This window comes from Salmo trutta, chromosome 1 (assembly GCF_901001165.1).
Source record: "Salmo trutta chromosome 1, fSalTru1.1, whole genome shotgun sequence".
Taxonomy (NCBI): domain Eukaryota; kingdom Metazoa; phylum Chordata; class Actinopteri; order Salmoniformes; family Salmonidae; genus Salmo; species Salmo trutta.
In genome coordinates, this window is record NC_042957.1 from 81,202,667 (window position 1) to 81,226,646 (window position 23,980).

The window sequence follows — 23,980 nt, forward strand, 5'->3', positions numbered from 1 at the left end:
CAGGATGGAGGCGGTAGAAGTCACGAAGGAGGTCATCATCAAGGATCTGACGCCGAGGAATCCAACTCCTCAGGACCATACCCCTCCCAGTCCACGAGATACTGGAAACCCCGACGTCTGGAATCCATGATGCGGCGCACCGTGTAGACTGGACCACCTCCGATCATCCGAGGAGGAGGAGGCAGAGGGGGCAGCAGAGAACTGAGGTGCACAGGCTTGAGGCAGGAGACATGAAAGGTGGGGTGGACACTGAGCGTTCTAGGCAACTTGAGTCGAACCACAACAGGATTGATCACTCTCTCCACCACAAACGGACCAATGAACTTCGGTGACAGTTTCTTCGACTCAGTCCGCAGAGGAAGATCCCATGTAGCCAACCATACCTTATCTCCGATGGCATAAGCGGGGGCTGGAATCCGGCGACGATTCGCCTGGAGCTGATACCGGTCAGAAACTCTAAGGAGAGCCTTTCTGGCCCGATGCCAGGTCCGGTGGCAACAACAAATGTGGGCCTGGACAGAGGGTACCGAGATATCCTTCTCCTGAGAAGGAAACAAGGGTACAGGCACTGGAAGGGAGACATCCCAGTAGCAGATGTAGGGAGAGTATTGTGGCCATACTCGACCCATGGCAACTGAGAGGCCCAAGAGGCGGGGTTGGAGGAGACAAGGCAGCGCAGCGTGGATTCCATCTTCTGGTTGGCTCTCTCCGCCTGACCATTAGATTGGGGGTGAAATCCAGATGTGAGACTGACAGTAGCTCCAATGGCCAAACAGAAGGATTTCCAGACAGCAGAGGTAAACTGAGGACCACGGTCGGAAAGTATGTCACTGGGCAACCCGTGGACCCTGAAAACCTCCCTAACCAGGATCTCGGACGTCTCAGAGGCAGAGGGAAGCTTGGAGATGGGCACAAACTGGGCGAACTTGCTGAATCAATCCACAATAGTCAGAATGACCGTGTTCCCATCAGAAGAGGGCAATCCAGTGACAAAGTCCAGGGCCAGATGCGACCATGGTCGCCGGCGAATAGGTAGGGGGTGAAGAAGTCCAGAGCTGGCCCGATTGGCACTTTTATTCTGTGCACATACTGGGCATGCAGCAACAAACCTCCAGGTATCTTCTCCCATGGCAGGCCACCAAAATCGTCTGCGTAGTAACGCCATTGTCCGAGCCACCCCCGGGTGACAAGCCATTTTGCTGGCGTGGGACCATTGGAGGACAGCAGAACGGACAGACTCAGGCACAAACAACCGACCGGGTGGAACGTTACCGGGACCGGGCAGAACGTTACCGGGACCGGGCTGCGTCCGAAGGGCCGCCAGAACCTCCTCCTCAATCCTCCACGTAACTGCTCCCACAGCAAAGTTCTGGGGAAGAATCGTCTTGGTCTTGGCCCCACTCTCCTCCAACTTGGAGAACATCCGGGACAAGGCGTCCGCCTGCAGTTCTTAGACCCAGGTCGGAACGTCAGAGAAAAATTAAAGCGTCCAAAAAACAAAGCCCACCTGGCCTGACGAAAGATGAGACGTCTAGCCGATTGCACGTAAGCAAGATTGCACTCCCTTTAAGAGTGTGCTCCTAATCTCAGCTCGTTACCTGTATAAAAGACACCTGGGAGCCAGAAATCGTTCTGATTGAGAGGGGGTCAAATACTTATTTCCCTCATTAAAATGCAAATCAATTTATAACATATTTAACATGCGTTTTTCTGGACTTTTTTGTTGTTATTCTGTCTCTCACTGTTCAAATAAACCTAGCATAAAAATTATAGACTGATCATTTATTTGTCAGTGGATCAAATACTTTTTTCCCTCACTGTATCTTTAGGTTTGAGAAGAAGGTAGGCTATCTAAGGCCAGTCTGTCTGTCAGTTAGACTCTTGGCTTTACAGTGACAGTATCTTTAGGTTTGAGAAGAAGGTCGGCTATCTCAGTAAAGCCAAGAGTCTAAATGACAGACAGACTGGCCTTAGATAGCCGACCTTCTTCTCAAACCTAAAGATACTATCTCTGTTAAGCCAAGAGTCTAACTGACAGACAGACTGGCCTTAGACAGTATCTTTAGGTTTGAGAAGAAGGTCGGCTATCTCAGTAAAGCCAAGAGTCTAAATGACAGACAGACTGGCCTATCTCTGTATTTATGTTGTGTGAAGCAAAAACATGTGTTTTGAATGTGTCTTGGGGTGTGTTGTGTACATCTGGTGTATGATGTAGCCAATGAAATCAGCCTGGTTTGATTAAAATATGTAAAACAGATGGTTGTGGTTTCGATTGCAGCTAGTGTATGATTTGAGTGCATCATGGCATATTTATTACTAGTATAATGTTACTGTATGTGGCTCAACGGTGCCATCTAGTGACTGTTTTCCTGAATTTAGTTTATTGCTTGTTGTCAGTTGGAGGAAAGGTGAGCAATTTTTTGTTCATATTTTCTTCTTTATAGGTCTCTGCTGTGTTCACATTGATGAAATATAGATTTTGATATGGATAATTAGTCAAATCTTTGGCGTAAAGTTATAATTTCCCGCTGCCCGTAATACAACATCCGAATGAAATAACAAACGGCCGAATCTAAGCGCCTAAGTATGCTAGCTAACGTTAGCTAACAGTTAACCTAGCTAGCTAAGCTTAGAAAATATTCAATGTAAGTTTGATGTTGTACTTGTATGTGAAATGTACCATTTACATCACGCGTTCGACAGCTTAATTACTTGAAGTAACTAAGTATCAAGAAAACACAGCTTGCAATTTTTTCGACCACAAATTGTCTAGCTAGCTAACTAGCGGGCTTGTCAAGTTAGCTTGGTACAGTATCTAGCTAGCTGTGCTAGCCACTTTGAGTGAGTTAACCGACGTTACCTGACTTCTGATAGTTTGGTCAGCTACATACATTAGCCCGTGTCTAACTGTTCTCCAACTACTGTGTTTTCTCAGACAGACGTCCTTTGCTGAATGTATGGTTGAAGACTTGGCTTGTTAGCTAACCATGTCTCGCTTTACCAGTGCCTTCATTGCATCCCCTTATAGGAGTGATCAGGCGCCAAAACCAATTGATAAGAGGTGAGTGTGCAGGTCCGTGCATGTGCAAAAATCTAGATATTTTTTGTCCATTGTGTTTCCATTAATTCTCTCCCTCCCTCCCGCTCTCTCTCTTTTTCTCTCTCCCCCTTCCTTTCTATCTCCTCTCTCTCCACACTCTTCCACCCCACCCTCACCCTTCCAGGTGGAGGAGGCCTCCAGAGGGCCCTGTTGTGCCCCAGGATGTGGAGAGGGGGCTGGGGGCATGGAGTAAGGACCAGGGGCCGCCCAGCTCAGACCCCCCTCTCCCCCCTCAGCCGCGGGGACCCAAACGGCAGCTAGGCCAGTGTGAGTACTGCACCCCAGATTGCACCCTATTCCCTATACAGTACTTTGCTGCCTTTGACCAGGGCCCTGTTGGCTGATGGCTTGGCCCAGACGAGGGACACAGCCCTGTAAATACAGCAGTATCTTAGCTTACAACTCTCTCCCTCCCCCTCTCCCTCCCTGCTTCTCCCTCTCTCTCCCACCCTCTTCCCCCTACAGCCAGCCCTGGACCCAGGGTTCCCATGGATACTGCTACCAGGTACAGGATGACCAGCAGACAGCAGACAGGAACAGCTATCCTGGGTGGGTATACTCACTGTGTGTGTAGTGGGTGTGTGTTACAGGCAAGGCACAGGTCTATAGATGATGATGATAATGTGTGTGTGTGTGTGTGTGTGTGTGTGTGTGTGTGTGTGTGTGTGTGTGTGTGTGTGTGTGGTGTGTGTGTGTGTGTGTGTGTGTGTGTGTGTGTGTGTGTGTGTGTGTGTTGTAGTGCGTGGTTGTAGCAGGCAGAGTCCGCTCCCTCTACAGGGTACAGCTGTAGGGAGACTGGGGCTGTCAGACAAGGAGGTCAAGGAGAAGATGGAGAACGGTCAGTCCCGTGTGTGTGTGTGTGTGTGTGTGTGTGTGTGTGTGTGTGTGTGTGTGTGTGTGTGAGTAGAGAATGGTCAGTAACATGTTATTGTGTGTCACCAATGGCACTCTATTCCCTATAGTGCCTTCAGAAAGTATTCACACCCCTTGACTTTTTCCACATTTTGTTGTGTTACAGGCCTATACACAATACCCCATAATGTCAAAGTGGAATTGTGTTTTAAAAATTTTTTTTAATGAAAAGCTTAAACGTCTTCAGTCAATAAGTATTTGTTATGGCAAGCCTACATAAGTTCAGGAGTAAAAATGTGCTTAACAAGTCACATAATAAGTTGCATGGACTCACTCTGTGTGCAATAATAGTGTTTAACATGATTTTAGATTGACTACCTCATCTTTGTACCCAACACCTAAATTACAGAGTGAAAAGAAGGAAGCCTGTACATAAAACAAATATTCCAAAACATGCATCCTGTTTGCAATAAGGCACTAAAGTAAAACTGCAAAAATGTGGAAAAGAAATGAACTTTATGTCCTGAATACAAAGAATTATGTTTGGGTCAAATCCAACACAATACATCACTGAGTACCATTCTTCATATTTGCAAGCATTGTGGTGGCTGCATCATGTTATGGGTATGCTTGTCATTGGCAAGAATTAGGGAGTTTTTAGGATAAAAAGAAACAGAATGGAGCTAGGCAAAGGCAAAATCCTATTTTTATTTATTTTTATTTCACCTTTATTTAACCAGGTAGGCCAGTTGAGAACAAGTTCTCATTTACAACTGCGACCTGGACAAGATAAAGCAAAGCAGTGCGACAAGAACAACAACACAGATTTACACATAAACAAACGTACAGTCAGTAACACAATAGAAAGATCTATGTACAGTGTGTGCAAATGTAGAAGAGTAGGGAGGTAAGGCAATAAATGGGCCATAGAGGCGAAATAATTACAATTTAGCATTAACACCGGAGTGATAGATGTGCAAATGATGATGTGCAAGTAGAGATACTGGGGTGCAAAAGAGCATAAATAACAATATGGGGATGAGGAAGTTGGGTATGCTATTTACAGATTGGCTGTGTACAGTTTCAGTGATCGGAAAGCTTCTCTGACAGCTGACATTTCTGTATTTCATTTTCAATAAATTTCCCAAAAAAAATCTAAAAACAAGTTTTCATTTTGTCATTATTTGTAGATGGAAGTGCATATATTTAATCCATTCAGGCTGTAACCTCAACAAAATGTGGAATAAGTCAAGGGGTATGAATACTTTCTGAAGGCACTTCTGTTGACTAGAGCTTTATGAGCCGTTCTTGCGCCTCCTCTATTGAAAAACAACGGCTTGTTCTGCACAAAGCTGTTCTTGCTCCAGTCATATGATACGGTCCCAAATGGGGCATACTTTTCTATATACTTTCTATATGGTGTTAGTTGTTTAAGTTTACACCGAATGCGTTTTTCCAACCCCCGAGTTTTATTTGACACTTGACGGCGTTAGGCTGCATGAAAAAAAACAAAAAAAACACTTTGGCAGCCCGCCCTAGAATTTCATATGCAGAAAGAAATCCTGAAAAGGAAATAGGTTGCCATTTGGGACATAACCTTACTCTGCCCTATCGCTCTCCTGTTGAGCAGACACAGTGGAGTTGGTGAGAGAGCTGGTTACCATGCCGTCCAGAGACAGAGTCAAAGCTGTACGAGGCCTTCCTGTAAGTCTGGGGGAGCGCAGAAACATCAGGTAAACACATTATGACGCATTCAACTACTTTCCACAGAGACAAAACAACCTGTTCTGGGCTCATATTCACCAAGAGTCTCAGAGTGGCAGTACTGATCTAGGATCAGTTTAGCCTTTTTTTGATCATTATGAATAAGACTATTTGGACAGGTCTCAGATCAGCACTTACAGGTCCTGGTCTGTTACAGTATTCTCTCACTAATTGTCTCTCTAGAATGCGTCTCAAATAGATAGACATAGATAGATAGCACCCTATTCCCTATCTATCTATCTATCTATCTATCTATCTATCTATCTATCTATCTATCTATATATAGAGAGAGAGAGAGAGAGAGAGAGAGAGAGAGAGAGAGAGAGAGGAGAAGAGAGAGAGAGAGAGAGAGAGAGAGAGAGATGAGAGAGAGAGAGAGAGAGAGAGAGAGAGAGAGAGAGAGAGAGGAGAGAGAGAGAGAGAGAGAGAGGAGAGAGAGAGAGAGAGAGAGAGAGAGAGAGAGAGAGAGAGAACCTGCCCGCAATTTGCTAATAAATCAAATGTTATTTGTCACATGCAGATGTTAATGCGAGTGTAGTGAAATGCTTGTGCTTCTAGTTCCGACCATGCAGTAATATCTAACCAGTAATCTAACAATTTCACAACAACTACCTTATACACACACAAGTGTAAAGGAATGAATAAGAATAAGTACATAAAGATTGATGAATGAGCGATGGCCGAACAGCATAGACAAGATGCAGTAGATGGTATAGTGTACAGTATATACATATGAGATGAGTAATGTAGGGTATGTAAACATTATATAAAGTGACATTGTTTAATGTGACTAGTGATACATTTATTACATACATTTTTCATTATTAAAGTGGCTAGAGATTTGAGTCAGTATGTTGGCAGCAGCCACTCAATGTTAGTGATGGCTGTTTAATAGTCTGATGGCCTTGAGATAGAAGCTGTTTTTCAGTCTCTCGGTCCCAGCTTTGATGCACCTGTACTGACCTCGCCTTCTGTATGGTAGTGGGGTGAACAGACAGTGGCTTGGGTGGTTGTTGTCCTTAATGATCTTTTTGGCCTTCCTGTGACATCGGGTGGTGTAGGTGTCCTGGAGGGCAGGTAGTTTGCCCCGGGTGATGCATTTACATTTACGTCATTTAGCAGATGCTCTTGTCCAGAGCGACTTACCACTACCCTCTGGAGAGCCTTAGGGTTGTGGGCAACGGTTGTGGGCGGAGCAGTTGCCGTACCAGGCGGTGGTACAGCCCGACAGTATGCTCTCGATTGTGCATCTGTAAAAGTTTGAGTGTTTTTTGTGACAAGCCGAATTTCTTCAGCCTCTTGAGGTTGAAGAGGTGCTGTTGCGCCTTCTTCACCACGCAGTCTGTGTGGGTGGACCATTTCAGTTTGTCCATGATGTGTACGCCGAGGAACTTAAAACTTTCCACCTTCTCCACTACTGTCCTGTCGATGTGGATAGGGGGGCTGCTCCCTCTGCAAAAATATCCCATCCGCAACCGCCCGACTATATGTTATAAAAATCTGAGGCCTTTACCCGACCCTAACCCGCTGATATAGAAGATGTGCTGCAGGCTACAGTCAGAGACAGGGGAACAATTTTTTTGACAGGGGGTGCAGGATTTTGTTATTGCCTGATTTACAAATGTTTCTGCTTCTGATTTCCTACATTTTTGATAGTCTATTTGTTAGTCATCTTGTCTATAATTAGATACATGCAGCTTCTCTTCTGTCATTATATGTTGCCCTAGAGGACTAAATAAACCCTTACTCACCAGAATAATGTCATAGATAGATAGAATGAATGCTTCAATATAAACTCAGCAAAAAAAGAAACGTCCTCTCACTGTCAGCTGCGTTTATTTTCAGCAAACTGAACATGTGTAAATATTTGTATGAACATAACAAGATTCAACAACTGAGACATAAACTGAACAAGTTCCACAGACATGTGACTAACAGAAATGGAATAATGTGTCCCTGAACAAAGGGGGTGTCAAAATCAAAAGTAACAGTCAGTATCTGGTGTGGCCACCAGCTGCATTAACCTGTTAGGGCTAGGGGGCAGTATTTACACGGCCGGATAAAAAACGTACCCGATTTAATCTGGTTATTACTACTGCCCAGAAACTAGAATATGCATATAATTATTGGCTTTGGATAGAAAACACCCTAAAGTTTCTAAAACTGTTTGAATGGTGTCTGTGAGTATAACAGAACTCATATGGCAGGCAAAAACCTGAGAAGATTCCAAACAGGAAGTACCCTCTCTGACCATTCATTGGGCTTCTTGGCTCTGTTTATTGAAAATGTAGGATCTTTGCTGTAACGTGACACTTCCTACGGCTCCCATAGGCTCTCAGAACCTGAATGATGTAATTCCAGCCGCTGGCTGAAAAACTTTAGCGCCTTGGTTAAGTGGTCTATCAGAGGACCATCAGACTGAGGCTCGTGCACGAGGGGATCCCATGTTTTTATTTTCTCTCTCTTTGAACGTAAACACGCTTTCCCGGTCGGAATATTATCGCTTTTTTACGAGAAAAATGGCATAAAAATTGATTTTAAACAGCGGTTGACATGCTTCGAAGTACGGTAATGGAATATTTCGATTTTTTTTGTCACGAAACGCGTCGGGCGCGCAACCCTTATTTACCCTTTCGGATAGTGTCTTGAACGCACGAACAAAACGCCGCTATTTGGATATAACTATGGATTATTTGGGACCAAACCAACATTTGTTATTGAAGTAGAAGTCCTGGGAGTGCATTCTGACGAAGAACAGCAAAGGTAATACAATTTTTCTTATAGTAAATCTGACTTTGGTGAGGGCTAAACTTGGTGGGTGTGTAAATAGCTAGCCGTGATGGCTGGGCTATCTACTTAGTGTATTGCAAAATGTGCTTTCACCGAAAAGCTATTTTAAAATCGGACATAGCGAGTGCATAGAGGAGTTCTGTATCTATAATTCTTAAAATAATTGTTTTTTGTGAACGTTTATCGTGAGTAATTTAGTAAATTCACCGGAAGTTTGCGGGGGGTATGCTAGTTCTGAACGTCACATGCTAATGTAAAAAGCTGGTTTTTGATATAAATATGAATTTGATTGAACAAAACATGCATGTATTGTATAACATAATGTCCTAGGGGTGTCATCTGATGAAGATCATCAAAGGTTAGTGCTGCATTTAGCTGTGGTTTTGTTTTTTGTGACATTATATGCTAGCTTGAAAAATGGGTGTCTGATTATTTCTGGCTGGGTACTCTGCTGACATAATCTAATGTTTTGCTTTCGTTGTAAAGCCTTTTTGAAATCGGACAGTGTGGTTAGATTAACGAGAGTCTTGTCTTTAAAATGGTGTAAAATAGTCATATGTTTGAGAAATTGAAGTAATAGCATTTCTAAGGTATTTGAATAACGCGCCACAGGATTCCACTGGCTGTTACGTAGGTGGGACGATTTCGTCCCACATATCCTAGAGAGGTTTTAAGTACTGCAGTGCATCTCCTCCTCATGGACTGCACCAGATTTGCCAGTTCTTGCTGTGAGATGTTACCCCACTCTTCCACCAAGGCACCTGCAAGTTCCCGGACATTTCTGGGGGGAATGGCCCTAGCCCTCACCCTCCGATCCAACAGGTCCTAGACGTGCTCAATGGATTGAGAGCCAGGCTCTTCGCTGGCCATGGCAGAACACTGACATTCCTGTCTTGCAGGAAATCACACACAGAACGAGCAGTATGGCTGGTGGCATTGTCATGCTGGAGGGTCATGTCAGGATGAGCCTGCAGGAAGGGTACCACATGAGGGAGGAGGACGTCTTCCCTGTAACACACAGCGTTGAGATTTCCTGCAATGACAACAAGCTCAGTCCGATGATGCTGTGACACACCGCCCCAGACCATGACGAACCCTCCACCTCCAAATCGATCCCGCTCCAGAGTACAGGCCTCGGTGTAACGCTCATTCCTTTGACGATAAACGCGAATCCGACCATCAGCCCTGGTGAGACAAAACCGCGACTCATCAGTGAGGAGCACTTTTTGCCAGTCCTGTCTGGCCCAGCAACGGTGGGTTTGTGCCCATAGGTGACGTTGTTGCTGGTGATGTCTGGTGAGGACCTGCCTTACAACAGACCTACAAGCCCTCAGTCCAGCCTCTCTCAGCCTATTGCGGACAGTCTGAGCACTGATGGAGGGATTGTGCGTTCCTGCTGTAACTCGGGCAGTTGCTGTTGCCATCCTGTACCTGTCCCACCGGTGTGATGTTCGTATGTACCGATCCTGTGCAGGTGTTGTTACACGTGGTCTGCCACTGCGAGGACGATCAGCTGTCCGTCCTGTCTACCTGTAGCGCTGTCTTAAGCGTCTCGCAGTACGGACATTGCATTTTATTGCCCTGGCCACATCTTCAGTCCTCATGCCTCCTTGCAACATGCCTAAGGCACGTTCACACAGATGATCAGGGACCCCGGGCATCTTTCTTTTGGTGTTTTTCAGAGTCAGTAGAAAGGCCTCTTTCGTGTCCTAAGTTTTCATAACTGCGACCTTAATTGCCTACCGTCTGTAAGCTGTTAGTGTCTTAACGACCGTTCCACAGGTGCATGTTAATTAATTGTTTATGGTTCATTGAACAAGCATGGGAAACAGTGTTTAAACCCTTAACAATGAAGATCTGTGAAGTTATTTGGATTTTTACGAATTATCTTTGAAAGACGGGCCTGAAAAAGGGACGTTTCTTTTTTTGTTGAGTTTAGTTGACCTTGGCAAAGTTATTTGTCATCCCTGCCTCTTTCACGGATCAAAGACGTTTATGTGGTTGAAATACTATCAGCTTTTATGGTGCTGATAAAGATAGCACCTCTACAGATGGTATCTAACTGCACATTCTTGTTCTCTCCACATGCTGAAAGAAAGAAATCATATTTCTCCACTCCATTTTACTGCAAGTAATGCTTAATTCAGCAGGAGTTAATGTTATGTGAGAGGTTATAGACCTACAGTCAGTGTCCAGATTTCAGTTTCCATTCAATCCATCTGAAACAGTAGGTTACAGTTCCCTTGACGTGCCATAGGCCTATTTGAAGTCCCGTCTTGTGACTGTCGAATTTGTGTCCTCTTTTTTTCCCACTTCACCAAATCTTTCCCAAACATGACTTTTCTGGCCCTCCCATCTCTTAATTTTTAACTCTCCATATTTTTTTACTGTCCTTTTTGCAGCTTTTCTCTTATCGAATTCAACTCTGACGTTGTCCTTTTTGGCTCCGTGGGTCTATGTCAACTTTTTCTGCCCGTTCCCAAAAGCATCATTTGTCGGTTGGCGGGTAGGCTATTGGGCGCGCGTACAGTTAGGCCCTAAAGCTTAGGCTTACGCAGCGCAGTCTATACAATGCATTCAGAAAGTATTCAGACACCTTCCCCCTTTTTCCACATTTTCCATATTCCAAAATGGATTAAATCGTTGTCTTTCCTCATCAATCTATAAACAATACTCCTCCATAATGACAAAGCAATTTTTTAAATAGAAAATCTAAAACTAAAATAATACATTGACATAAGTATTCAGACCCTTTAATCAGTACTTTGTTGAAGCACGTTTGGCAGCGATTACAGCCTTGAGTCTTCTTGGGTATGACGCTACAAGCTTGGCACACCTGTATTTGGGGAGTTTCTCTCATTCTTCTTTGCAGATTCTCTCAAGCCCTGTCAGGTTGGATGGGGAGCGTTGCTGCACAGAGATGTTTGATCGGGTTCAAGTCCGGGCTCTGGCTGGGCCACTCAAGGATATTCAGAGACTTGTCCCGAAGCCACTACTGCGTTGTCTTGGCTGTGTGCTTAGGGTCGTTGTCCTGTTGGAATGTAAACCTTTTGCCCCAGTTTGAGGTCCTGAGCGCTCTGGAGCAGGTTTTCATCAAGGATCTCTCTGTACTTTGCTCCATTCATATTTCCCTTGATCCTGACTAGTCTCCCAGTCCCTGCCGCTGAAAAACATCCCCACAGCATGATGCTGCCACCACCATGCTTCACCCTACAGATGGTGCCAGGTTTCCTTCCAGACGTAAAGCTTGGCATTCAGGCCAAAGAGTTCAATCTTAGTTTCATCAGACCAGAGAATCTTGTTTCTCATGGTCTGAGAGTCCTTTAGGTGCTTTTGACAAACTCCATGCGGGCTGTCATGTGCCTTTTACTGAGGAGTGAATTCTATCTGGCCACTCTACCATAAAGGCCTGATTGGTGGAGTTTTGCAGAGATGGTTGTCCTTCTGGAAGATTCTCCCATCTCCTCAGAGGATCTCTGGAGCTCTGTCAGAGTGATCATTGGGTTCTTGGTCACCTCCCTGACCAAGGCCCCTCTCCCCTGATTGCTCAGTTTGGCCGGGCGGCCAGCTCTAGGAAGAGTCTTGGTGATTCCAAACTTCTTCCATTTCAGAATGATGGAGGCCATTGTGTTCTTGGGGACCTTTAATGCTGCAGAAATGTTTTGGTTCCCTTCCCCAGATCTGTGCCTCGACACAATCCAGTCTCTGAGCTCTACAGACAATTTCTTTGACCTCATGTCTTGGTTTTTGCTCTGACATGCACTGTCCACTGTGGGACCTTATATAGACTGGTGTGTGCCTTTCCAAATCATGTCCAATAAACTGATTTTACCACAGGTGGACTCCAGTCAAGTTGTAGAAACATCTCAAGGATGATCAATGGAAACAGGATGCACCTGAGCTCAATTTCAAGTCTCATAGCAAAGGGTCTGAATACTTATGTAAATAAGGTATTTCAAATTTTTTAAATAAATTTGCAAACATTTCTATAAACCGGTTTTTGCTTTGTCATTATGGGGTATTGTGTGTAGTTTGATGAGGGGAAAAAATGTATTTAATCAACTTTAGAATAAGGCTGTAATGTAACAAAATGTGGAAACAGGGAAGGGGTCTGAGTACTTTCTGAATGAGCTGTATATCATTGGGAAGCTTAGATTCACCACTACCCATCAGATGCACTGTAGATGCAGTGAGCTCCAAAAGTATCAGGACAGTCACACATGTTTTGTTGTTCTGGCTCTGTACTCCAGCACTTTGGATTTGAAATGATACAATGACTATGAGGTTAAAGTGCAGAGTGCAGACAGTCAGCTTTAATTTGAAGGTATTTTACAGACGCACAAATATCATACCAACAAGACATGCTAACCTCTCACCGTTACAATAACAGGGGAGGTTAGCATTTTATATCATACCAACAAGACATGCTAACCTCTCACCATTACAATAACAGGGGAGGTTAGCATTTTTTGGGGGGTATGACATTTATGCCTCTAACTTTCTCACTCATCATTATTCACCATTCATTCAGGTCTATCTGTAATCACGGTAGCATCCACATTAATGTAGAAGTGTTTAGAAACATATTCTATTCTTATTTACAATAAAAGTGACTCCAAAATGACACAATACATTATTTACCATTCATTTCTATTGGGCACCAAATAATCTGAAACACAACCAAAACAAACAGCAAATGTATCCAACAAGTTTGTAGAGTCACAAGCTTGATGTAGTCATTATGTGCTAGAAATATGGGACCAAGTACTAAACTTCAAACTACTTTAATACACATATAACTGAATTTGTCTCAATACTTTTGGTCCCCTAAAATGGGGGGATTATGTACAAAAAGTGCTGTAATATCTAAACGGTTCACCCAATATGGATGAAAATACCCTCAAATTAAAGCTGATAGTCTGCACTTTAACCTCATAGTCTGTGTATCATTTCAAAGTGCTGAAGTACAGAGCCAGAACAACAAACAATGTGGCCCAATGCCTTTGGAGCTCACTGTAAATTGCACAAGAATGATACATTTATGCATTTTTTTAAAGGTAGACCTATTGGTTTCTCTTAATTCAACCCGCCCGCCACCCACCTGCCCGATATGAACGCAATATTTAATGACCCTTAACCCACCCGCCTTGCAGATATAACTGCGGGGACTGCGGGTTATGGGCCAACCGGCTCATCACTACTGTGTGTTTCCAGGTGCCGTGTCTTAGCAGGGAAGTTCTCCAGGAGGAGTCTAGAGAGAACAAGCTGCACTGACTGTTGGGAGCAGATCTCACTGGTCAGAACCCATATCCTGTAGTAGTCACTAGATAGACATGTTAGAGAGGACACTGGTCAGAACCCATATCCTGTAGTAGTCACTAGATAGACATGTTAGAGAGGACACTGGTCAGAACCCATATCCTGTAGTAGTCACTAGATAGACATGTTAAAGACGACACTGGTCAGAACCCATATCCTATAGTAGTCACTAGATAGACATGTTAGAGAGGACACTGGTCAGAACCCATATCCTGTAGTAGTCACTAGATAGACATGTTAGAGAGGACACTGATCAGAACCCATATCCTGTAGTAGTCACTAGATAGACATGTTAGAGACGACACTGGTCAGAACCCATATCCTGTAGTAGTCACTAGATAGACATGTTAGAGAGGACACTGGTCAGAACCCATATCCTGTAGTAGTCACTAGATAGACATGTTAGAGACGACACTGGTCAGAACCCATATCCTGTAGTAGTCACTAGATAGACATGTTAGAGACGACACTGGTCAGAACCCATATCCTGTAGTAGTCACTAGATAGACATGTTAGAGAGGACACTGATCAGAACCCATATCCTGTAGTAGTCACTAGATAGACATGTTAGAGACGACACTGATCAGAACCCATATCCTGTAGTAGTCACTAGATAGACATGTTAGAGACGACACTGATCAGAACCCATATCCTGTAGTAGTCACTAGATAGACATGTTAGAGAGGACACTGATCAGAACCCATATCCTGTAGTAGTCACTAGATAGACATGTTAGAGACGACACTGGTCAGAACCCATATCCTGTAGTAGTCACTAGATAGACATGTTAGAGACGACACTGGTCAGAACCCATATCCTGTAGTAGTCACTAGATAGACATGTTAGAGAGGACACTGGTCAGAACCCATATCCTGTAGTAGTCACTAGATAGACATGTTAGAGACGACACTGGTCAGAACCCATATCCTGTAGTAGTCACTAGATAGACATGTTAGAGAGGACACTGGTCAGAACCCATATCCTGTAGTAGTCACTAGATAGACATGTTAGAGAGGACACTGGTCAGAACCCATATCCTGTAGTAGTCACTAGATAGACATGTTAGAGAGGACACTGGTCAGAACCCATATCCTGTAGTAGTCACTAGATAGACATGTTAGAGAGGACACTGGTCAGAACCCATATCCTGTAGTAGTCACTAGATAGACATGCCTCTCTCTGTCTCTCTCTCAGTCTGTTCGTAGGTGCAGCAGTGTGGTCTTTCTCAGACAGTCTCTCTCTCTGTGGCACGGTTCTCTGAGGGAGATCAGTGGAAGGTTTGGTTCTGCTGTCCTCTGCTACTTCCTGTTTCTAAGATGGCTGCTCCTCTTCAACCTCCTCTCCTCCCTCCTCAACCTCTCCTTCATCACGTTGCCGTGGGCGCTGCTTGGCACCGACACTCAGGGCGCCGGGGCAACTGCCGGGTTCAGGGGACTGGAGCTCCTCACTGGAGTGGTGTGTGGACACACTGACACGGACAGGACACATGCATACATATAGGATACACAGACACACACAAATACACACTCTGTTTTAAAGATGCAGTAACTAAGTCTAAAGTGTCGTCTGTCTGTCTGTCTGCCTGTCTGTCTCTCTCTCTGCCTCTCTCCCTGTTTCTCTCTCTTCCTCTCTCACTGTCTCTCTGTCTGTTTGTCTGCCTCTCCATACCTCTCTCCCTGTCTCTCTCGCCCTGCCTGTCTGTCTGTCTGTCTGTCTGTCTGTCTGTCTGTCTGTCTGTCTGTCTGTCTGCCACTTTCCATGTCTCTCTCCCTGTGTGTGTGTGTGTGTGTGTGTGTAGGGTTGGTTCAATGTGTCCATGCTGTACTATGGTGTCTACAGCAGTAACAGTGTGCTGAGTGGAGGCCAGTCAAGTTATAACATCCAGCTAGCTTACCTCTTTACCATCACCTCCTACATGCTGCTCTGTGGAGCCTCAGTCATATACAGGTAATACTGTCTGTCTGTCTGTCTGTCTGTCTGTCTGTCTGTCTGTCTGTCTGTCTGTCTAGCTTACCTCCTACATGCTGCTCTGTGGAGCCTCAGTCATATACAGGTCTGTCTGTCTGTCTGTCTGTCTGTCTGTCTGTCTGTCTGGTTTACCTCCTACATGCTGCTCTGTGGAGACAGTCGAGGAACAGTGAGCATGCCAGATATTATGGAGGAACAGTCAGCATGCCAGATATTATGGAGGAACAGTCAGCATGCCAGATATTATGGAGGAACAGTCAGCATGCCAGATATTATGGAGGAACAGTCAGCATGCCAGATATTATGGAGGAACAGTCAGCATGCCAGATATTATGGAGGAACAGTCAGCATGCCAGATATTATGGAGGAACAGTCAGCATGCCAGATATTATGGAGGAACAGTCAGCATGCCAGATATTATGGAGGAACAGTCAGCATGCCAGATATTATGGAGGAACAGTGAGCATGCCAGATATTATGGAGGTACAGTCAGCATGCCAGATATTATGGAGGAACAGTCAGCATGCCAGATATTATGGAGGAACAGTGAGCATGCCAGATATTATGGAGGTACAGTCAGCATGCCAGATATTATGGAGGTACAGTCAGCATGCCAGATATTATGGAGGAACAGTGAGCTCAAGCGAGAGAGAGAACGCTCACTTACACAGACAGGAACCTTGATAATTGTTTGGTAAACGGCTTGAGTAAACAGCCTTATTTATCCACCATCTTTGTGTTTGCATGGCTGTGTGTTTATGTATGACTGTGTGTGTGTGTTGAGTAGCTTGGCAGGGTGTCTCCAGACTGGTGTTGTGGCGTCAGGTGGAGCAGCTCAGAGACCTGGCTCTCTGTCTGGAAGAGGAGATGACTACTGGAGACTGTTGTGTAGCTGGGACTTCTCTCTGCTACACCTCGCAGACATACACACACACAGGACCAACCTGTTAGAACAGCTAAAGGTACACACACACACACACACACACACACAGAACCAACCTGCTAGTACATCTAAAGGTACATGTACTGTACACACAGGTGATGCACCATGTTCAGTCTGAACTCATGCCTGAATGACAGTACACTCTACAGACAGTACACTCTACAAACAGACAGATGTTGCCTACACTCTTCCTGTATGGCTGGATGTCATAGATAGGTGGTCACACACACACACGCACACAGTCTAAGTTTCCCAGAAAAATCCAATACTTCCAGGGCCGTAACCAGGGTCTGAGTTCGAACAAAGTTTAAGCTCATCTACTGCTTTTTAAAATGCTATTCGGAGAGCAGCATAAACCAGCAGATATGACCCCAGCCATTATCACACTGGCTGCTGTAGCTCCATTCAGCTCAGTCCATGTAAAAACGATGATTTAAACTAGAGGTCGACCGATTATGATTTTTCAACACCGATAGAGATTATTGGAGGACCCAAAAAAAGCCGATGCCGATTAATCGGCCGATTAAAATATATAAAGAAGGGGGAAAAATGCAATAATGACAATTACAACAATACTGAATGAACACTTTTCTTTTACCTTAATACATCAATAAAATCAATTTAGCCTCAAATAAATAATGAAACATGTTCAATTTAGTTTAAATAATGCAAAAACACAGTGTTGGAGAAGAAAGTAAAAGTGTAATATGTGCCATGTAAGAAAGCTAGACTTGAACCCAGAATCTCTAGTGGCACAGCTAGCACTGCGATGCAGTGTCTTAGACCACTGTCACACTCGGGAGGCCTCGTATTCTACTATTGTAACTCTCACCAGGAAGTCGAGACCCCAGCCGTAACGTTGGTTGATTAGACCACCAGTCTACGTTATCTACGGTCTAAACAGCCGTAACATTGGTTGATTAGACCACTAGTCTACGTTATCTACGGTCTAAACTGTCGTAACGTTGGTTGATTAGACCACTAGTCTACGTTATCTACGGTGTAAACAGCCGTAACATTGGTTGATTAGACCACCAGTCTACGGTCTAAACAGCCGTAACATTGGTTGATTAGACCACCAGTCTACGTTATCTACGGTCTAAACAGCCGTAACGTTGGTTGATTAGACCACCAGTCTACGTTATCTACGGTCTAAACAGTCGTAACGTTGGTTGATTAGACCACCAGTCTACGTTATCTACGGTCTAAACAGCCGTAACATTGGTTGATTAGACCACTAGTCTACGTTATCTACGGTCTAAACAGCCGTAACGTTGGTTGATTAGACCACCAGTCTACGTTATCTACGGTCTAAACAGTCGTAACGTTGGTTGATTAGACCACTAGTCTACGTTATCTACGGTCTAAACAGCCGTAACATTGGTTGATTAGACCACCAGTCTACGTTATCTACGGTCTAAACAGTCGTAACGTTGGTTGATTAGACCACCAGTCTACGTTATCTACGGTCTAAACAGTCCTAACGTTGGTTGATTAGACCACCAGTCTACGTTATCTACGGTCTAAACAGCCGTAACGTTGGTTGATTAGACCACTAGTCTATGTTATCTACGGTCTAAACAGTCGTAACGTTGGTTGATTAGACCACTAGTCTACGTTATCTACGGTCTAAACAGTCGTAACGTTGGTTGATTAGACCACCAGTCTACCTTACATCTAAGGAAACATAGATAGATTCCTATCTGTATAGATCTCGGCCTGGAGGTTATTGTTCAGGACAGGCTTCTTCAGAGGAAGACCAGCAACAGTAGTCTTTGATTTGAAAAACAACAAAGTGATCACCCCGCCACTTGTTATGATTAAACAGCAACAGTAGGACTTAAATTGCACCTGTAAGTGACTTCTCAGCGATGGCAGACGGTGGAGAGAGATAGGAAACAGGCAGAGGAGAGGAGGCTTGCGGTGCAGCCGGAGGTAAAGATGGTGTCGTATTATGACAGAATAATGGATCAAGCAGCTGTAATTCTGAGAGGCTACGTTATAGAGAGATTCTTCAGAGCAGAAGGGATACAGATGTCTCCTGAAGAGCTGGGTGGAACACCTAATGAACTCCAGGGTCATGAGTTAAAAGAGATGGTGGACGGGCTACTGGAGATTACTGAGGAACTGAACACAAATGCTGAGCTTCAACACTTAATAAGTGAAGTCCCGGTCTATTGTATCCAGGATGTTTTCTTTGCAACAACCAAGGAGATTTTCACAGATGGAATCAACTTCGGCAAAGTGGCAGCCGTTCATCATCTGGCCTGCAAGCTTATTCACAGAGCACATTCACAGAACCAACCCCAAGTCATGGTTAACATTATCAACTGGACTCTACAGTTCATCAGAGAATACATTTGCAAAAATGTCTAAAAACCTGTTTTCACTTTGTCATTATGGGATATTGTGTGTAGCTTGATGAGGGAGAAAAAAGCAGTTTAAGTAATTTTAGAATAAGGCTGTAATGTATCAAAATGTGGAAAAAGTCAAGGGCTCTGAATACTTTCCCAATGCACTGTATGAGTGAGGGTATAAGGGAGCAATAATTTGTTGTGTACTGACGTTGTTTGTCATAGGATAAAATGCCTATGGGGGAAATGAATGGGATGGAGGGATGAAAGATAGTGACAACACACAGAAGGCTGCACCTTTATCACACATGTTCCAACTCTAGGGACATAGAGCTTCAAAATAATCCCTATGAGACATCGTCTGCCCGAGTGAGCCAAACGGACCAAATTTGGGAGTCTGGCTCATGAGTTAACTTTGGTGACCTCCTAAAATATTGTTTAATGTTATAGTGTTGTTTAATATTATAGGGTAATATTATAATAATATATATTTTTTAAATTACAGTAAACTCTGCTTATTGTCACTAAAAACATAGTTTTGTATGTAATGATGATGATCCCTAATGTTGCTTAAAGGGGCAATCTGCGATTTGCACATTTTTTTTTTGTTGTTACATTTCAGCCGTGTGTATATCAGACAAATATACCGGGGATATGACGCAAAAATACTTGTTTCCTGTTATTTTTGTGTGGGCAACATAACCAGTTTATAATAGCAATAAGGCTCCTCAGGGGTTTGTGGTATAGGGCCAATAGACCACACCACCTCGGGCATCATTGCTGAATTAATGCCTCATGAGCTTAGTTCAACTGTCTAACCTCATCAAAACCCACATTATTAACTTGTTTTACTCCATTGCTTGTGAACAATGTAATTGTAAACAAACACTGTACAGTCGTGGCCAAAAGTTTTGAGAATGACACAAATGTTAATTTTCACAAAGTCTGCTGCCTCTGTTTGTATGATGGCAATTTGCATATACTCCAGAATGTTATGAAGAGTGATCAGATGAATTGCAATTAATTGCAAAGTCCCTCTTTGCCATGCAAATGAACTGAATCCCAAAAAAACATTTCCACTGCATTTCAGCCCTGCCACAAAAGGACCAGCTGACATCATGTCAGTGATTCTCTCGTTAACACAGGTGTGAGTGTTGACGAGGACAAGGCTGGAGATCACTCTGTCATGCTGATTGAGTTCAAATAAGACTGGAAGCTTCAAAAGGAGGGTGGTGCTTGGAATCATTGTTCTTCCTCTGTCAACCATGGTTACCTGCAAGGAAATATGTGCCGTCATCATTGCTTTGCATGAAAAGGGCTTCACAGGCAAAGATATTGCTGCCAGTAAGATTGCACCTAAATCAACCATTTATTGGATCATCAAGAACTCCAAGGAGAGCGGTTCAATTGTTGTGAAGAAGGCTTCAGGGCCCCCAAGAAAGTCCAGCAAGCGCCAGGACCGTCTCCTAAAGTTTATTCAGCTGCGTGATTAGGGCACCACCAGTACAGACCTTGCTCTGGAATAGCAGCAGGCAGGTGTGAGTGCCCCTGCACGCACAGTGAGGCGAAGACTTTTGGAGGATGGCCTGGTGTCCAGAAGGGCAGCAAAGAAGCCACTTCTCTCCAGGAAAAACATCAGGGACAGACTGATATTCTGCAAAAGGTACAGGGATTGGACTGCTGAGGACTGGCGAAAAGTCATTTTCTCTGATGAATCCCCTTTCCGATTGTTTGGGGCATCCGTAAAAAAGCTTGTCCGGAGAAGACAAGGTAAGCGCTGCCATCAGTCCTGTGTCATGCCAACAGTAAAGCATCCTGAGACCATTCATGTGTGGGGTTGCTTCTCAGCCAAGGGAGTGGGCTCACTCACAATTTTGCCTAAGAACACAGCCATGAATAAAGAATGGTACCAACACATCCTCCGAGAGCAACTTCTCCCAACCATCCAGGAACAGTTTGTTGATGAACAATGCCTTTTCCAGCATGATGGAGCACCTTGCCATAAGGCAAAAGTGATAACTAAGTGGCTCGGGGAACAAAACATCGATATTGTGGGTCCATGACCAGGAAACTCCCCAGACCTTAATCCCATTGAGAACTTGTGGTCAATCCTCAAGAGGTGGGTGGACAAACAAAAACCCACAAATTCTGACAAACTCCAAGCATTGATTTTGCAAGAATGGGCTGCCATCAGTCAGGATGTGGCCCAGAAGTTAATTGACAGCATGCCGGGGAGGATTGCAGAGGTCTTGAAAAAGAAGGGTCAACACTGCAGATATTGACTCTTTTCATCAACTTCATGTAATTGTCAATAAAAGCCTTTGACACTTATGAAATGCTTGTAATTATACTTCAGTATTCCATAGTAACATCTGACAAAAATATCTAAAGACACTGAAGCAGCAAACTTTGTGGAAATTAATATTTGTGTGGTTCTCAAAACTTTTGGCCATGACTGTGTAGCCTCAAAACATGGTTAGAAACTATAATTTTGATATCAAGGATGATCAGTCCTTGTATCCATAGCTCTGTCTGTGCATTTGAGTGGTTACATTTCTCCAGCCCCATCCCTCAGCTGTTAAACCGAAACAGTGGCGGGGTGATGGCTTTGGTGTTGTTTGAACTGCAGATTGCCCCATTCTAATATATTCATAGATTTTTATTTAACCTTCATTTTGACAGGGAGTCAATGCTGAGACCAAGGTCTCTTTTCCAGATGAGCCCTGTATAACACCACAATATACATCAAAATACAATAAAAACATTCAACTACACATTCATATACACATTAAAATACACATTATTATACACAACAATATATGAAAAGCAAAACACAATCATAAAAAAAGACACATTCTTCAGTAAAAAGGTCCCCTAACAACCGTCTGAAATGCTCTAGAGGCACACATTCCTCCAATTTTAAAGTATACTGTAGATCAAATCACATTTTATTGGTCACACAATACACACACACACATATATATATATATAGATAGATATATATATATATAGATATATAGATAGATAGATATATATTTACACAATACACACAAATCTGAAGGTAAAATAATGGAATTAAGAAATATAAATGTCAGGACGAGCAGTGTCGGAGTGGCATTGACTAAAATACAGTAGAATAGAATGCAGTATATACATATGAAATGAGTAAAGCAGTATGTAAACATTATTAAAGTGACCAGTGATTTCATGTCTATGTATATAGGGCAGCAGCCTTAAAGTGCAGTGGTGAGTAACTTGGCGGTAGCCGGATAGTGATTGCTATTTAACGGTGCAAGGAAATTAAAGGCTGATTTACCTAACTCTCTGGACAGCAAAGGAGTCTCCAGAGATAACCAACCCTGTGAGCGGGTTTGATAACTTGTCATTTTAAATCTTAACAGTGATCTTAGGTAAGTCAGAAGTTTGCGGATCAGGGCTTTGTAAACAGAGAGAGTGTAATGATGTGATCTATGTGACTTCAAAGAGGTCTAGGCCACCTGTTGGTAAAGAATACATTGATGGGTAATAAAACTGTCTCCTGTGATTAAACGAAGGTCGCTATGATAAACAGCATCCAAGGGTTTAAGAGTAGAGGTAGCTACACTTTGATAAATAGTATCACCATAATCAGGAACAAGTAGAACGCTTGACTGAACAATCTGCTTCCTGCTGACTAGAGCGAGATCAAATCTGTTTCTGTAAAAAAAAAAAAACATCTACTTTGTTTCTTAACAAGCTCATTTGTATGTTTTTTTAAATGATAAATCATTATCAATCCAAGTACCAAGGTATTTGTATGCAGGGGTCGATCGATTATAGAACCATCCAATGAGTAAAGTGGTAATCAGTCTGAGACAATCTTACGAGAATTTGAAAACAACATGTATTTAGTTTTGCCTGTATTTAAGTACAGGTTTTAAATCAGTAAGGGCTTCCTGTACAGCTACAAAATGGGACTGTAGCCTTGTCATAGCCAGGTCAGCAGTCGGGGCAATAGCATATATAATAGTATGTATGCTATTGCAGCAGGTAGCCTAGTGGTTAGAGCATTGGATTTGTAAACAAAGGGTTGCAAGATCGAATCCCGGAGCTGACAACGTGAAAATCTGTCGCTCTGCCCCTGAACAAGGCCGCCATTGAAAATAAGAATCTGTTCTTAACTGACCTGCCTTGTTAAATAAAGGTAAAATTATAAATACAAATCTGCATTACAATTTATTTATTTTTTAACCAATAGCATTTATATAAATAATGAAAAGAACAGGTCCTAGTATCGACCCCTGCGGAACACCTTTATGTACTTCAAGAAATTCAGACTTAACCCCATCAATCACGATAGCTGAGTTCTGTCACTAAGATAATCATGAAACCATGAACAGGCGTCAGAGCTCAGGCTTATCAAGGATAACTTATTCAATAAAATAGCATGATCAACAGTATCAAAAGTGTTTGACGGGTCCACAAACTAAGCAGCACATTTCATTTTAGTGTCTAAAGCATTGACAAAGATCATTAATAACTAAAGTGGTTGCTGTAATAGTACTAAGCCCAAGCCTAAACCCTGATTGGTTTACATTCTAAATACATTTCTCAGGTTGTAAAAAAAAGTTGTACATTTACCAAGGATCTAAAAAAGGAAGCCTTGAAAAAGGGCGCTAATGATTAAGATCACTACCATGCCCACCCTTATGGAGTGGCAGCACAAGAGATGATTTCTGTACTTTTGGAATATTTCCTGATAACAATGTTAAATAATAAATGTGGGTAGTTGAGCCAACAATAATGGCTGCTGCACACTTAAGCAGACCAAGATCCAATTGGTCAGCCTCTGTGGATTTCTTGTGGTCTATTGCTAGCAAAGCATCCAGGACTTATTTTTCTGTAAATAAG

The 23,980-nt window shown here is 43.3% G+C and overlaps 1 protein-coding gene and 1 pseudogene across 1 annotated transcript in view; both read left to right on the top strand.

Moving 5' to 3' along the window:
- The first annotated feature begins 2,074 nt into the window (after window positions 1-2,074).
- The window catches only part of LOC115147190 (transmembrane channel-like protein 5), a 69,376-nt gene continuing 47,470 nt past the window's right edge, over window positions 2,075-23,980 (top strand). The window contains exons 1-10 of the mRNA XM_029689271.1: window positions 2,075-2,408; window positions 2,936-3,061; window positions 3,225-3,367; window positions 3,566-3,649; window positions 3,840-3,938; window positions 5,583-5,685; window positions 13,721-13,802; window positions 15,020-15,280; window positions 15,624-15,772; window positions 16,581-16,755. Of these exons, the coding sequence (XP_029545131.1) occupies window positions 2,988-3,061; window positions 3,225-3,367; window positions 3,566-3,649; window positions 3,840-3,938; window positions 5,583-5,685; window positions 13,721-13,802; window positions 15,020-15,280; window positions 15,624-15,772; window positions 16,581-16,755 (1,170 nt within the window). The 5' untranslated portion in view covers window positions 2,075-2,408; window positions 2,936-2,987. The remainder of the gene's footprint in view (window positions 2,409-2,935; window positions 3,062-3,224; window positions 3,368-3,565; window positions 3,650-3,839; window positions 3,939-5,582; window positions 5,686-13,720; window positions 13,803-15,019; window positions 15,281-15,623; window positions 15,773-16,580; window positions 16,756-23,980) is intronic.
- LOC115147206 (apoptosis regulator BAX-like) lies at window positions 17,811-19,152 on the top strand (annotated as a pseudogene).